Raw genomic sequence first — 14739 nt, 5'->3', positions numbered from 1 at the left:
ACAGCAAGCAGCACTGGCAGCAGGATACATGGGAACATGCATCAGAAATTTCTGCATTGTGAAAAACTCAGTGAGTATCACCAGTGAGCAGTGCACCGCTACTGTAAAACCCATCAACTCGGTGCTGGTCTTAAAGCACAGGTCACCAAAGAAGGATTATAGGAGAAGCCAGAGTAGGTATTTCTGTTGGTTTGGTGTTTGCCACAGCCATTGTTACTTTAAAGCTCAGAGCCCTAAAACTAGAGGGCAACTCTGTGGCCAAGTGAGAGTACCGCCGGCCTGCGGGATAACCTAGCTAGGGGGCTTCCAGGACATGGTGCAAGTACTGAGCAGCCCGGGTGTTGCTGTTGGGATGGCTCTGGAAAAGCCTGCTACCATCCTGTGAAAACTGCCACGCGTTGCTGATGCAGCCAGCTGTACCACCTAAACAGTAAAGTTTCTCTTAATGCAAGGTGAAAATCCATTTCATTGCTCTCAAAAAGAGGAATTCAGACAGGCAGAAAGACGGACTGCACAAAAACATCGCATCACCCCATGACATGTGGCTGAGGCCTCAAAGGGAGTTGTGTCTCAAGATGCTCTGGCATTAAGCGGAGGAACTGGTTCAGTGACTCGGAGGGAAGAGCCAGCACCTACTAATTCACCAACACCCATTCCTGGAGCACTTCCAGCTGAGCTCCAATATTTCAAATAGTGATTAGAACTGTTTGTCTTCTGCATGTGAATACTGCATTTGAAATTCTTGTCTATTACCAAAGCAGAAGTTTTCTGACACAGTGCTATTTCTCCATGAGAAATGATCCGCATAAGGCAGGAAGAAGGATTTACTAGAAAATAAGGAGTTATTTGAAGCCACAGAGAAGAAAAGGAGGAAGAGACAATTTAAGGTAATGTTTCACTGGAACCGTTTGGTTTTACCTGAGTTTTTCATGGGGAAATCGGTCTTCCTTTGCACTGTTGAAGGCAGCTCATTTATTCGCAAAGACAGCTGGCGTTTAAAAGGAGACATCTTTTGGCTAAGGGCAGGGAAGCCCCTGAAAGACCCTTGCCTGGCAAGCTGTTCTATAGGGGCATGCCTCCGGGGAATAGCATGAGGGTTGCTCATTTCTTTATCCAGAGAGGCAGCAGCTTCAGCAGTAGGAGAGGTTGGTGAGCCAGAAGAAGGGGCAGTATTGTTTGGTGCAGCACCTGGTGCTGCTGTTTTCACTTCGGTTTCAACTGCTGGAGGAAATAGGATGAGGTTAGAAGAGTAAAGCAAAGTAGTGTTCAACTGCCTGCCCCTATTCCCACTTTTTTTGAAAAGAGAAATTGAGGAAATTTGCGTAACTAGTACGCTTCCAAACGAGTTTCTAATACCACAGCAGAAAAATCATTTCCGTATACTTTTGTCATCTTCACCGTGTCACTTCACATACATCCAGTCTCCAAAGCAAAGCTTACTAATGCTAGCCACTTCACAGAAACGATGGCCCTATGTATGTAATTCTTTCTAGCTATTCCTGAGACCCCAGCTCTAGAAATACCTGCGATTCCTTTATGATTAAGACTGAAGAGGGTATTGTGTGTTTGAAACCTTTACTTGCCTCACACAGAACTATGACCAAAATATTACTACAGACTGTATTAGGTGACTTAGGGTGGCATAGCTCAGCAGCAGCAGGGAGCAGCACCCAGCTCTAGGACCTGTTCAAAGCCACCCTCCCAGCCCTGCAGCACCAGCAGCAGAGCTGACGGGCCGCGCTAACACCAAGCACATTTACAGGGAGTTCCCGTGGCACTTCTTTAACTGAATTTAGCTGTAATGTTACCACCCAATCACTAGTTAGTTGCACTGGAAGCTCCTCCAAATTAAGAAGTCAGCTGCTTCATTTTGCATAGCACCACAACGCTTCTGTCAGCCAGGCCTAATGGTAGAAATGTAGCCTAGTTTAAATTGTGATACTTATGATAGGAATAGCATGGGGATTTTTCCATCTCCAGGAAAACTCACTCATGTCCTAAGCAAATTGGCTTTGGGGGAACGAACGATTGAAAAAAAAAAAAAAAATGTCCTCACAAGGGGCAAATTTTTCACAATGAGAACAATCAGTCATTGGAATAATTTCACCAGGGGAGTGGCGATTCCCCTACACTGGACACTTTTAAGACCCAGTTGGAGAGGGTGCTGGGCCATCTTGTCTAGATCGTGCTTTTGCCAAGAAAGGTTGGACCAGATGACCCTTGAGGTCCCTTCCAACCTGGTACACTACGATTCTATGAAACAGCCCATCAACACAGCAGGAGAAGGGGAAATCTCGCACTTCTGGTGTGAACTCTTCTTTTACCTGTATTGCTTTCTAAACAATTTTTTTTTTAGGAAAAACAATGACTTTTTTTGTTGACATATCAACAGAATAACTAGAAGTCTGATAAAGAAAGGAGTCACACTAGAGATTTCTGAGGAGCTGGAATGGGACGAGGAACTAATTATGTTGTCTTGCAAGCTTCACTACCCATGAGTTGCAGCTGCTCGTTCAAGTGAAACTTTCCTAATCAGTCTTTCTTGGAAAGTATTTCACACACCTTCATTGAGTCAAGACTTTGACTCATGCCCTCAAGTAACAAAGGCCTTGTGTTTAAGCTTCATTTAGCACATTCTAAAACTAACGTATGGGAACAAGCAGATGGATGATGAAAACCAAGATCAAAGTTATACAATCCAGTGGCAACATAAAACTTGCTGTGGAACCCTCTGAAACAAAAGTTCACTCTAAAGAGGGCCATGAGCAATATTTATAATACTTATTTTTTGTTAGCTGTAGAACTCCCACTATTTCTAATAAAACTTGAGTAAGAAGTTCTACTTTGACTTGAATTTCAGAACACTATAAATGGCATTTTAAATGGCTAAGTAGTAAAAACTTACTCTTCTCAATTCAGTTAGTTACTAGTTTTGAATGTAATTAACAGTGCAACAGTTACGTGTTTTATGGGGAGGTGGGGGTTGTTTTGTTTTGTTGTCTGTTTGTTTTCTGGTTGTTTGTTTTTTGGTTGGTTGGTTTGGCTTTTTTTTTTTTTTTTTTTTTAGAAATCACACTGATTGATCTGTTCTTCCCTCATGCAATGTAATTCTGTATGTACACTTTGTAACCTGTCTTAAAAAAAAAATCAAAATAAAAATACATTATTTTCTACGAAAAATGCATATAATTTTCTGTTCATTTACCATAAGCTTTAGACTACTAAAATGATTACTTCATGTCTGGCAAACTTGTTACATTTTATAACATTTTTCTAATAAGGCCTTTTAGTATGGTACCGAAGGGCATTCTCTACCATAAAGCAGGCTGACAAAACAAAGCAGGAGCAGCTTTCATATATGAAGCCACTTACACTTTTTTCTAGGGGAGATGGGGGGAAAATGCACTACAAGTGAATCTGGAAGCATTTTTCATCTTGTGAAGTGACAAGCGTCTGGGCTGATGATTTGTACATAATAAGGATCAAGAGGGGGAACGCTGCAAGGACAGTAAGCCCCAATCTTTGCACAGGCTCCAATTCACCTCAGTGCTGGTTTTGCTCGCTCTGGATGATGGTTTAAGTTGCACCCCGTACCTTTAGCATCCGGCATCTGTCTCATAATTTCCTCTCTCTCTGCTTGTTCAGTAGCTGTAGTGACCCTGAATGACCCCTCTCTAGTGAATGTGGTTCTGCTGGCATCAAAGGTGGCAGTCACTCCACACTCCTTCTCTCGCTTCTGCTTTCGCTCCAGGCATGCTGCAAATGCACAGCCCACGGCATGACTCAACCTCTCCCCCTGTACAAGACAACATTGCATCATACAGTAGCTGGAACAGAAACATACATGTGCTTCACGCATTGCAAGGTGATAACCTGCCTCTACAAGAGCAATCTATTTAAGGCATTAAGGAGAACTACCGTAATTGGCCACCTTTTGTATGGCTCTAAAATTAAACCTGGTATGTAAAGACTCCCAAGTACTGACACACAAGCGGCATTCAAGAAGGCCACCCAGAACTGAAAAAGGCTGTCGGATAATCTGTTTAGTTCAACTGCTACGAAGATGCCAGGGCGATAACGTGCCTGCACCGATCCCTTGCCCCTGGATACGTTTGTGCACAAAGAAATTCTTGTGAAGCCATCTTAAGCGGGTGTAAGTCCTGAAGGACAGGTAAGTGTTATTCTCAGATCGAGAAAGTTTACAGAAGGCTCAGGGAGACACTACCCTTGTGTGCAAGTGTGAAAATTAAAAGCACAGTGGTGACTACTTACACCTCTTAACAACCCTGACCAAAGGCACTAGTTAGTCTCAAGAGTGCCTTCTGAAAAGCACTTCCATTGTCAACCAGTGAGCTCAAAGGGATCCACTATCCAATAACTGCAATAAGGAAAGGAAATTCCGGTCGGAGGAAGCCCAGCAAAGCAGCCGAGACAGCGGCTACGGTTGAGTCAGAGGCACTACTACTACTAGTAGCTCAACTCGTCTATTACGATCAGTGAGTGAATGGACCTGTTATTCACAGAGGAAAACAGAAGTGCTCCAGCTCTCATGTAAGTTTATCTGGGAATTTCTAACTTCATTGTTTCTCTTTAAAGAAAAATGATAAATTGTCAAGTACAATTGCTCTGAACATGGAGCTACGTGGAGTTCATGCAATGAATTTGCATGAGGTTTCAAGCACTTTGTATAATACAGGTGGGATTCAACAAAAAGCAGAAAGAGGAAAAGGCCAGATCAGGGAGTCCAATAACTTAAGTCTACACAGCAAGAGTCTGACAGAGGTGACTTACTTTCAAACCTTCTACTGGAAAAATCTCTACCACTTAGAAGCAAACAGGATGATAATTTAATTTTCAGTTTAGCTCCATCCCTTAACATTCAGATGACTTTCCATTCAAGATAACATTCGCATACAAGAGGCTGCATTCATAACCAGTCTGTATTTACTCACTATGATTTTATCCTGGAAAAACTGTCACTGCTGTTTCAGTTTTTGGCTGCATACATTTTCAGATGAGAATATCTTCTGTCTATTTTTAGAAGAGTAGCTCCCTTCTGCTAGAGATATCTGAGGCTGACTGCATTCCTTTTATACACATGCTGGGCACCATTTCTCTCCACAACACGATACCACAGAGGGATAGCAAATAATTCAGATATGAAGAATTAGAACTAAAACAATTTTCAAGGACTAAGTAATATTTTAACTGAAGTCAAAACATATTGCAGTATTCTAAGTAGTTAGTTGTTCTGAGCATAACTTCCAGCTAGAAGCCGGGACAGTTGGACACACACCGTATTAAACTTACCGTGTCCTTTACAGCCATAAAGCAGTGGCATATCCAGCGTCTCGTTGTGCCATCTCGACAGATGTATGAGAATGCCCGGTCAAAGTTCCTGTCTGGTGCGCAGAAAGAAACCTTCTCTATTGTCTGATCAACTATGAGATCCTAGAGGGAAAAAAATCCCCACCCCCCCCAGTAAAAAAATGTGAGGAAATATGTAGAAACACTTGAACAAGTAATTTTCAGTGTCACCTGCAAGAAGATGAGTTTTACTAGAAGGAAGATAACCTGATGTGGCAGTAATTATCTGTCCATGAATTCACCATTCGGATTTTATTCTAGCATGAAACAAAAAGGACAGATGATGTTCTCCACCAGCCACCTTTGGCAGAAGTGTGCCAAGGCACCACTTCAGAATGCAGGGACACGAGCAATTCCTAAGATCTTTCCTCTAGACTATGGAGCTCATATTTTTCTTTTGTTTTATTTTTACAGCAGCTCCAATAGTCTTGCAATCAAACAAACAAAAAAATCTTTGGTTAAAACACAGCGCTGAAGCTTATGGGAGAGGTCTGCAAGCGTGAGAAGGTCTAGCAACTGCTACACAAAAAGCAAAAGCTGATCTGCCAAACAGCTAAGCAGGGATGCAATGGAGAAGCACCAGCAGCACTGGTGGTATCAAACACCCCTGGCTTGTTCCCAGAGATTGATGGGAGAAGTGTTTCTAAAAAGGAGATAGTACAGTTTAAAAACTATGCCATCTTTATCAAAAAATATTTTTTCAATATTTTTTTCAAATTTTTTTTTTTTTTGGTTGGTGGTTAGTACTTGGCACCTGTGCTAATGTATTCAACCACCAGGAGGCAACAGTATATTCTCTTTTTAAGTCCTATACTTTTAATTACCTCCAGGGTCTGCACAACTTATTAATATTCTATTTTTAAAGATTAGATACATGCAGTAACATTTCTAAAAATAATACATGTGTTATTATTTTTAAATGAGGCAATCAGTAGACTGAATTCACCTACATCAGTATGTTTGTATTAAAAACTGAATTTTTGACAGTAACTGTAGCACTGATGAGCCATACCATAACCACAGCCCTGGAGAAGTCTAGCCATAGAGCCAGTATCTGACAGGCAGCCATACTGCAGAGGGAATTATCCCTACCTGTTTCTCAATGTTGACTTGCAGAAATAATCTTTTAGGTTGACAAAGTAAGGGTTAAATGACATAAACATAAAATAAATTAGTTTCAGAGTAAGGAGAGTAAAACTTGTTCCGACAGCTGTGCCATCTTTTAAAATACTAGTACTCTTACAGAGGCAAGCTTAAAGCTCTGATTTCTAATTGCCTACATCTAGATAAAACCAAGAATCATTTGCTATTACTTGCACACAGGTGCCTTGGTGGTACATACTGTGCTATTTCACAATTAAAAAATTGCAAAACAATCTAGAAGGATGCCATGAATACATTAGTCTTCTACTTCAGAACAACAGCTTAGATATTACAATTAGAAATTATCAAATTTGATATTCTGCTACTATTTAGCTTGAGTCTGAAGGCATAAACCCCTATTGCATTTACTCTCTTCATCACATCTTTTGGAGGCTACCTCTTGTTCATTCAGACCCATTCTAGGATTTGGGTGCACTGAAAATTACAGTGATTAACGTGAATTTGCTCACTGCAGCCTCCTGCAACGGGTGCAGAACAAAGTCAAGGGACTCTCCGAGTTCAGTGTCAACAGAACTTAGTGGAAAAAAGAACGCTGCTTCTGGCAAATGCAACAAAAAACATATTCCAAGCTTGTGCTAACTGCCACATTTTATGAAATGTGTCTTGAGAGTAGTGTGGAATTAATTGGGGAAAAAAAATTAGCTGGCATACATATGTTTACAAAACAAGAAATTATTAAACTAATACACTTCAGTTTTCCTTTCAAATACCAACATTTGCATTAACACAAAGACTGGTGGCCATTTAACGTTATAGCACATACGTTATTATAGAAAGACTTAAAACTTTTGTCCAGGGAAATCTAACCTTTGTTTTCTCATCTACAACTCTGAGTCCATCCGCCGAAACCCACAGGACTGCTTTAACGGCTTTCTTCCCAGACTTTCCATAAAGAAAAAAAAAAAAAAGAAAAAAAAAAAAAAGGAAAGAAAAAAAAAAAGTTTTATGCCAACAGCATCCAACTGCCACCCGCTTCCCCTTTCCAAGAACCATAACATTAAGTGTAGATGAAGTCCATGGTCAGTAGGGTGCCCAAAGCCAGATACTCAATCAAAGTTGCAAAACATTCAGAGAACCAAGCCAAAGCCAGTATTTCAGAAACAGCACGTCGTGGGGATGGGGAGAGGGCACAGGACAGGTGGAGGCAAAATTAGGGTGTACATCCACTGACAGTAAAGAATTCAAGACTGACCAAGTGGGTGAAGAATTCCACTAAAGAGTCAGAAGACACTAATTCATAAGGAGTTACACCACAGGTAGCTTCTTTAGCACAAGTTTAAACATAGGAACATTCTTACCTGGTATTTCCACCAGCCCTACCCTCTGCCCCAAAAGCTGCATGGCAGAATCATGGCATCACCTTAAACCAGTGTTAAAAACACCCAAAAATCATCAGTTACAGTGTTATGAGCTTAATGCTAAAATCAATCATCCAAACATGTTTCACTAATTGATTAAGAGCTAAATGTCACATCTTGGAAGAGAGGTAGAAAAATACAATTTCTTAACCATTTGGTGTGTATCTTGCATCAGCAATGGTGCGTGGCAGGCTGACGCAGCGGAGGAGCAGCCTGGCTTTTATCCAGATCTGACTGTGGGAACTTTCAGCTGCCGTGAGCTGAGGGTAAGTAAAAGTAGGAAACACAGGAAGGCTTCAGGAGCCATTTAAACTACAGATTCTTTCTAGACTGTTTACTTTTTAAGGTAAAGTTACAGAAAACAGTATAAACACTTGACACAATATTCTTCTGAAACTGATTCACTGAACAGAAAATAGGTACGAGATGTCAACATAATTTTACTGACTGTTACAGAGAACTACTACTAGAAAAAGATTTTTTTTTTTTTAACATGTTACTTTAATTCACAAGCCCCATACTTTAAGCCAGCTAATAAAATATTCTCCCCATGTTTTTTGAAGCACTGGGTTTACATAGTTTGTGGCTGCTAATGGCACCCACCACAGACCACTGCAGGGGGTGAAGAGAGCAACAACAACAACAAAAGATGAAGGGGTATCAGCTAGTGGCTTCATGCAAGAATTGCAATTTTTTTTATATATATTTTTTTAATAGTTCATTGCAGATGTATATAAATTTATATTCATAGGGCAAGTAATGGAGCAATGACACATTCTGGCATAAGCTACTATGTGTTCCAAGTCTGCAACACTGATTTTAACATGGTAAGGATGAAATATCTTAGAGTGAAAAGTCTCTTGTTACACCACATCGGTTTCATTCTCAGAGAAAGCAGCAAGTGTGAAGAAAACGGGCCTGGGAGAACTTCTGTTTGGTTTTTTGGGAAAAACTATCTGTCCCAATTTTGGAAGCAGCACTGACACCCCAAGGATTTTCAAAAAGCTTGGTGAGAACACAGAATGGCACTGACTTGTACAGAAGAGTGATTAAAAGAGCAAAGAGAGAAAACAAGCACAGCATGAAAGCAAGCTATGAAGAAGTGCTTGCAGAAGCAAGTCTCTAAATGTCCGTATAGCCTCTGGATACCCCAGAGAAGGTTTAAAGTAAAACTGTCAGGTTCTGGAATGCCTAATGAAAAGAGTATATATAATTCACAAAGGAAGATGTACTAAAATTTACCATCATATGTGTTAAAAAAAATATTGCGGCATTTAAAAGTAATTTCTAATGCTTGATCTTAAAAGGCAGTAAATATCGATACCCACAAAATATAGTCTGTATTTCCAACTCTCAGCTAGCAGCCGATTAACAGTCCCTATCAATTCAAAAATAAATGGTTTGTAGATGTCTGTCTCTATGAACTGTTTTAAAAAGGAGTACCAGGTTCTTATAACCCATTAATAGTCTTAAAATTTGTGTTTCAGGCAATTACAAACAATCAAGAGAAGACAATGCCTGCAGGTAACTATTTGGTTTAGATTGCCATCCTTAGAAACAGAGATACGTCTTTCCCCAGCAAACAATAAAAGCCTTGTTCTGCAGAAATAGTGTACAATTCCTGAAATTTGTATTAAAGTCAAGTTTATCTGAGCTGATTACTTCATAAAGCAGTACTGATCTTCAGCAGAGCTACACCTCACCTGATATTTTACCAAATGAGGATTTAGAAATAGCTAAGACATGAACTTCATGTTTCCCAGAATAAAATTAAAAGGCTAAAGGGCTGCCTAAGTCCTCCTCACCCACTGGAAACATGAGGTCCCTCATGCAAGATAACCAAACATGGGTTTGTGACAGTAAGAGAAAAACAAACCACACCTTTATCTCCCAATTCCTTCCTCTAGATTCATGGCGGATTCAGCACTTCTAAGGGGTAAGTCCTTACAGCCTATATCCCAAACCCACTGCTACAACTGTTGGGCAACATACAACTTTCCCATCTACTGAATTCTCAGCTTATCTGTGCCTGCAAGCGATGTATAAAGGAACATGCTTCTCCAAATCACTTTATATTGGATATACAAATCAAAGTACTACTTCATTATGGGTGGAATATTGCCAAGTGTGTTGTCATGATTATAAAGTAGATATGAGCATTTGCACTCCTGGCACACACCGGACAAAAATCAGACTGGTTGCGAGATACTGCATGGGAAATGAACTCCAAGGCAGGATCGCAGCTTGTGTAATAAACACTGAAAGCTACAGGCAGCTCCAAACAAAAGTATTTAAAGCAAATGGCCAATATCCACTGGAACAGTGTGGTCTTAAATGTTGCTACCAAGGGACTCATCTAGACATCCATATCTGTAGCTTGTCTTCATGTTCAAGAGCTTTTGGATGGCAGCACTGCTGGCGGGGAGCCACGTGCGGCACCGACTCCCTGGAGCCTGATCTGTCAGTGCTCAGTCAGCTCCGACAGAAACCGCGCTGCTCAGTGCTTCGGAGGAGGTCAGTAATCTGCTCCAACGAGGTTCATCATCTGCACTAACTTCGGAGTCCTCGGAGGTCTCCAGGGGGGCGGGTGAGGCACCCGTCCTAAAAGACGACCAGGCCTGAAGATAAAGCAGGACCACTGCGGGTTGGGCATGAGGGAAACCTCCCTGACAATCTGGCAATGCCCTAGAGATGGGCATCCACCAAAAAAAAAAACAAAAAAAACCAAAACCAAAAAACCACACCACCAAAAAAAGCAGACTAAATCTGAAATGCACATTTCTTAATCAACAGTGCGGGTCACAGCAATTTAACTGTTAGAAGTGATAGGAACATGGAGATAGCACCTATATCATAAGGTGAAAAATAAAGTTTTAAGGATGCCAGAGCAGAATTAAGTTGAGATGCTCTATTAAGTATTTTTCAAATACTTTAAAATTGTTTCTAGCCTTTCTGCCTATTTTATTCCGTCCTGGGACTTGAAAAGCTGTAAGATATAGCTGGAGTCAGAGGCGTGTATATATAAAGCAAATTTTTCATTTCAGACTCTGTGATGAGAAATACATGCACTCAGTGGAAGCAAAACATGAGAAGGGTCACTGAATCTGCACCACTATTCATTACAACAGAAAAGCTTTAGTTTTAAAAATATAAAGAGATGCCTAAAAAGGCAATTGATTTGGTTACATTGCATGCGGTACACAAAATCAAACTGCAGAAGCCTAACTTGCAGATAACGGACACCTCATTTTTCTTTAAAGTTGAAAATGAAGTATTTTCAATACTTCAACACTTGAACATCTCCAAACACAAATCTGTCAGATTTACCTTTTAGGAGGGAGAAAAATATGGACAGGGAAAGCAGCAAACCTGTCTAGACTGACTTTTTGAAAGCTGTTACTGTGTTTTAAGCAGCTCTGCAGCTCAGAATACTATATTAATCCTGAAGCAAGGCATCTGCAGAGAAATTATAGAAGTGACAGCTAAACGATATTAGAGTTATTAGCATTTCTCAATTATTAATAAGAGAACAGCTGTCCCTTCTTTTACAGCTCCCCTGTAGATTTGGGCACCGTGGTAGGCCAAAGCTGTAATAAAGGCATTGCCACACTGGTTCTGTGGGGATATCTAACCACTACGGATTTAAGTGGCTTCAGTGCTAATCAGTGAAACTTCACAGGCTGAAGCAGAAGTAGGTCCCTCTTTGGCAAAATATTATAATAAAAGACAAAGCAAATCTACAAGGCTATGGTAAAGTACCAGACTTCATAAAAAAGCAACTAAGATGTAATGGGGAAGCTGGCATACTTAACAGATAAAAAATTGTCTTTGACTTTAATTAATTGCTATGCAAATATCTGTCCTTTTATATCTTTGCTTTCTTATATATCTTAACATAAGTTAATACCAACAAGTAGAAAGAAAACTAACCTATCTGATCAGGTTGAAGTGGGGAGGTTTTCTGTTTGTCTTAAACAACTTGTAAGCAGTATTTAGCATTTTCAGTTGTAAAGCAAACGGCATGTTTTGAATCCAGACTTTGTAGATTCCAGCTCTTAAATTTTGTCAGCATATAGGAATGATCTGATTAATCTGACAGATCTCCTACCTATGGTATTTTGGCCCTTAAGAAAAAAAAAAAAAAGGCCTCTTCACCACCACTACACTTTAGATGCATGCTTTCCCAGATCACAGGACGAAACCTGAATTGGGGAAACAGCTGTCTCTGTGTGGCACACATCACCATCTGAATGCAAGGTGAAAAAGGAACAGCTGAAAAAAACCTTATTTACTCCCCAAAGAAAGCTAAACCAATTTGTGACCAGAGAATAGACTGCTCCAAAGGACTCTGTATGTATGGAAGTTACAAACACGTTAGTTTCCATTTAAGCCAGGATTTGTTTTATAACAAGATACTTCAGAAGCCCTATCTTAGATTAACTCCATATGAAAACTAAGTTAAAATGTTTTACAGGGATTTTAAATGCAGAGTTAAGGAACAGATGAGTGGTAAGAGAGAGCTCTTTCGGAGGTCTACGTGCCATTGTCTTGTGGGGATGTAGACAGCAGGAATAAAACCATCCAGCCATCAGTACAGCATGTTCTTAATAAGGACAAAGAGTTGCTTCCCTTCGTGTCTAAGATACTGTCCTCATGAAAACAAGAGCAATGATAGAAACAGTGAATTTTTCAGTTATACTACTGAGTTGCAGTTGGAAAAAATACAGTAGGTAAACACCTGGTCTCACCTTCATATACCTTCAAATTAAGACTGTGCTCAAAAAAAATAAAGGTTTAAGAGATGGTATGTGTAAGCACACTGCTTTCTCCCAACACTAACATTTGGGGGTCAACTCATGGTGCCTGGCAGCCAACCACGAAGCACTTCCAAGGCACAGACCCCAACTGCTCTGTAGGTATTTGCCCAGGTGATGTAGACTGGCACAAGTTTAAGGGTTTAAAAGGAAAATTCACATTTTTTTCAGGAAGACCAAATCACTTCAGAACACTGGGTTTCCAATATAGTCCATACAGACTTAAGTTTTTCTTTTAGGTTGCTTTTTTAACCACATTCTTTGTTTGATCAACATTTTTCCAAGTCTGTTTTAGAAGCAAATATTCTGAAATGGATTAGGGGACTCTCAACACCCTGATTTTATGGCAGTGCTATACCAGGGATGTAACTCCTTATAGTGCAAGCACAAACGAGGCATTAAACTTACTTTTCCAAAGAAGCCTTTGAAGAACTTCCTTTCCTGGAGGAACAGGGGGGACAAGTCGAGCGCTATTACTGTAGGTAGCTAAAATGTCCCAGGGTTTCAAACCAACAAGCACACACAAGAATAGGGTTTGGAGGGAAAGGAAGGGGTTTTTAGAGTTATCCATGAGAAGGTGCGACAGGCAAATGTGAAAATAATCCCATGAAAATGCAGATCAAAGGGCACGCACACGATTCTAATAAGCTACTGCCCTGAAATTGGTGGAAAGAAGAGAACCTCAGCCCCAATTTCATGCAAAGTGGTTACTTTATTTTCACTCTCCCTTGTTTAGTCCCTTTTAGTCAGGTTATAAACCAAACTTGGCAGCAGACATGGTGGTTAAGCAATTAAAATACTGGACGGGCTCTTGTGAAATGCAAAGTTCTAACTCCAGAATTACAGTCAAGTTTGCTCTGTATTGATCGCTCTTTCCCAAAGCAAATGCTCTGTAAACTGGAGAAGCATGGATGGCTGGTATAAAGCAGGGTTAAATGATGCTTCATTTTATTTTGTTTATTTGTCCCTTTGGTTTGCATGCTACTCTTACACTTCACATCTTACAAAGTCTTCTCTGAACAGTGAGGAATTTCACCTTACCTTGTGGTACAACTAAAGCACAAATGAGAGCCCTTCCTCTTTCACTCTCGCTAAAGCCTTCCACGGCTTTATACAATATTTATACGCATACTAGATATCAATTCAGAGTTGCAGAATGAGTAAGGTGAACAAGACCCCTTTAAGGTCAGCTCAGACTGGGACAGACAGGCAGGCAAGTGCAAAGATACTAAGAGCTGAACTACAACTTCCTGAATTTCTGCAGTCTGGAAGCGATTATACTGATTGCCCAATTCACATTAAGAAAAAGGCAGCACGCAGTTTTAAGCCTATCTGCACGGAGTTCGGTTTACTGGCTTTATTGTGTTTTCAGACTGAGAAAGGAAAACTGCAAGATCTGAACTGATCTCCTGAGAGAACACGTCACCGGGCCTGGTGCCCGGCGAGCACAGCCACACGCTGCTCCGCGTCCGAGGGAAGCTGGCACTAGGCATATCACTGTTCTGCTGTCCTTCCAAATGGTTTCGCTTGTAAGAAAGCTATGGTATAGGAGTAATGGGGAGGAGGTGGAGAATCGCAGATGAGACAGAGCATGTCTTTGTGACAGCCCCTGACCCCAAATTAACACCGTGCAATTCCAACCTGTTGCTCACTGACAACAATACTATATTAAAAATATTATTACAAATATCCTGAGGCAGCGTCTTGAGAATTGATTGATAAACATGGTTATATTTAAAACAAAGCTATGGTTCTGACGCAAGCCAACAAAAGCCAGGAAACACAAAGTTAAGAAGGGAGGGTCAATCTTGACTTTGCATTTCCTGACCTCTGTTGCCGTGCACCCCTTTGCCTGACGTCCTTCCACAGAGCTTTTTACCCAGTATCTGTAACATATTTATGTCAGCTCAGACACTGTATAACGAACATCTCTAAGTTCAGTCTGCTGAAGTGCTTAACAGTTTTTTAGAGGCAGGAATGATTATGTATTTGGACAGGATATGCTGAACGCTAGGAGGGGAACTAATGGATTAATC

General features: G+C 40.6%; 1 protein-coding gene across 13 annotated transcripts in view; it reads right to left on the bottom strand.

The window, feature by feature from the left end:
• Nucleotides 1–14739, bottom strand: part of NUMB (NUMB endocytic adaptor protein) — a 102781-nt gene that overhangs the window by 5745 nt on the left and 82297 nt on the right. For 5 of the 13 annotated variants that reach the window (XM_032984771.2, XM_042790672.1, XM_042790673.1 and 2 more), the window contains 5 exons: nucleotides 13112–13189; nucleotides 7339–7413; nucleotides 5311–5451; nucleotides 3595–3796; nucleotides 919–1221 (listed from right to left, as the gene is read on the bottom strand). In XM_032984771.2, coding sequence (XP_032840662.2) covers nucleotides 919–1221; nucleotides 3595–3796; nucleotides 5311–5451; nucleotides 7339–7413; nucleotides 13112–13189 — 799 coding nt within the window. The remainder of the gene's footprint in view (nucleotides 1–918; nucleotides 1222–3594; nucleotides 3797–5310; nucleotides 5452–7338; nucleotides 7414–13111; nucleotides 13190–14739) is intronic. The other 8 variants (XM_032984773.2, XM_032984777.2, XM_032984774.2 and 5 more) reach the window with 4 other exon arrangements.

Source organism: Tyto alba, unplaced genomic scaffold, assembly GCF_018691265.1.
Source record: "Tyto alba isolate M040663 unplaced genomic scaffold, T.alba_DEE_v4.0 Super-Scaffold_18, whole genome shotgun sequence".
Taxonomy (NCBI): domain Eukaryota; kingdom Metazoa; phylum Chordata; class Aves; order Strigiformes; family Tytonidae; genus Tyto; species Tyto alba.
This window is presented reverse-complemented; position numbering and strand designations above follow the sequence as displayed.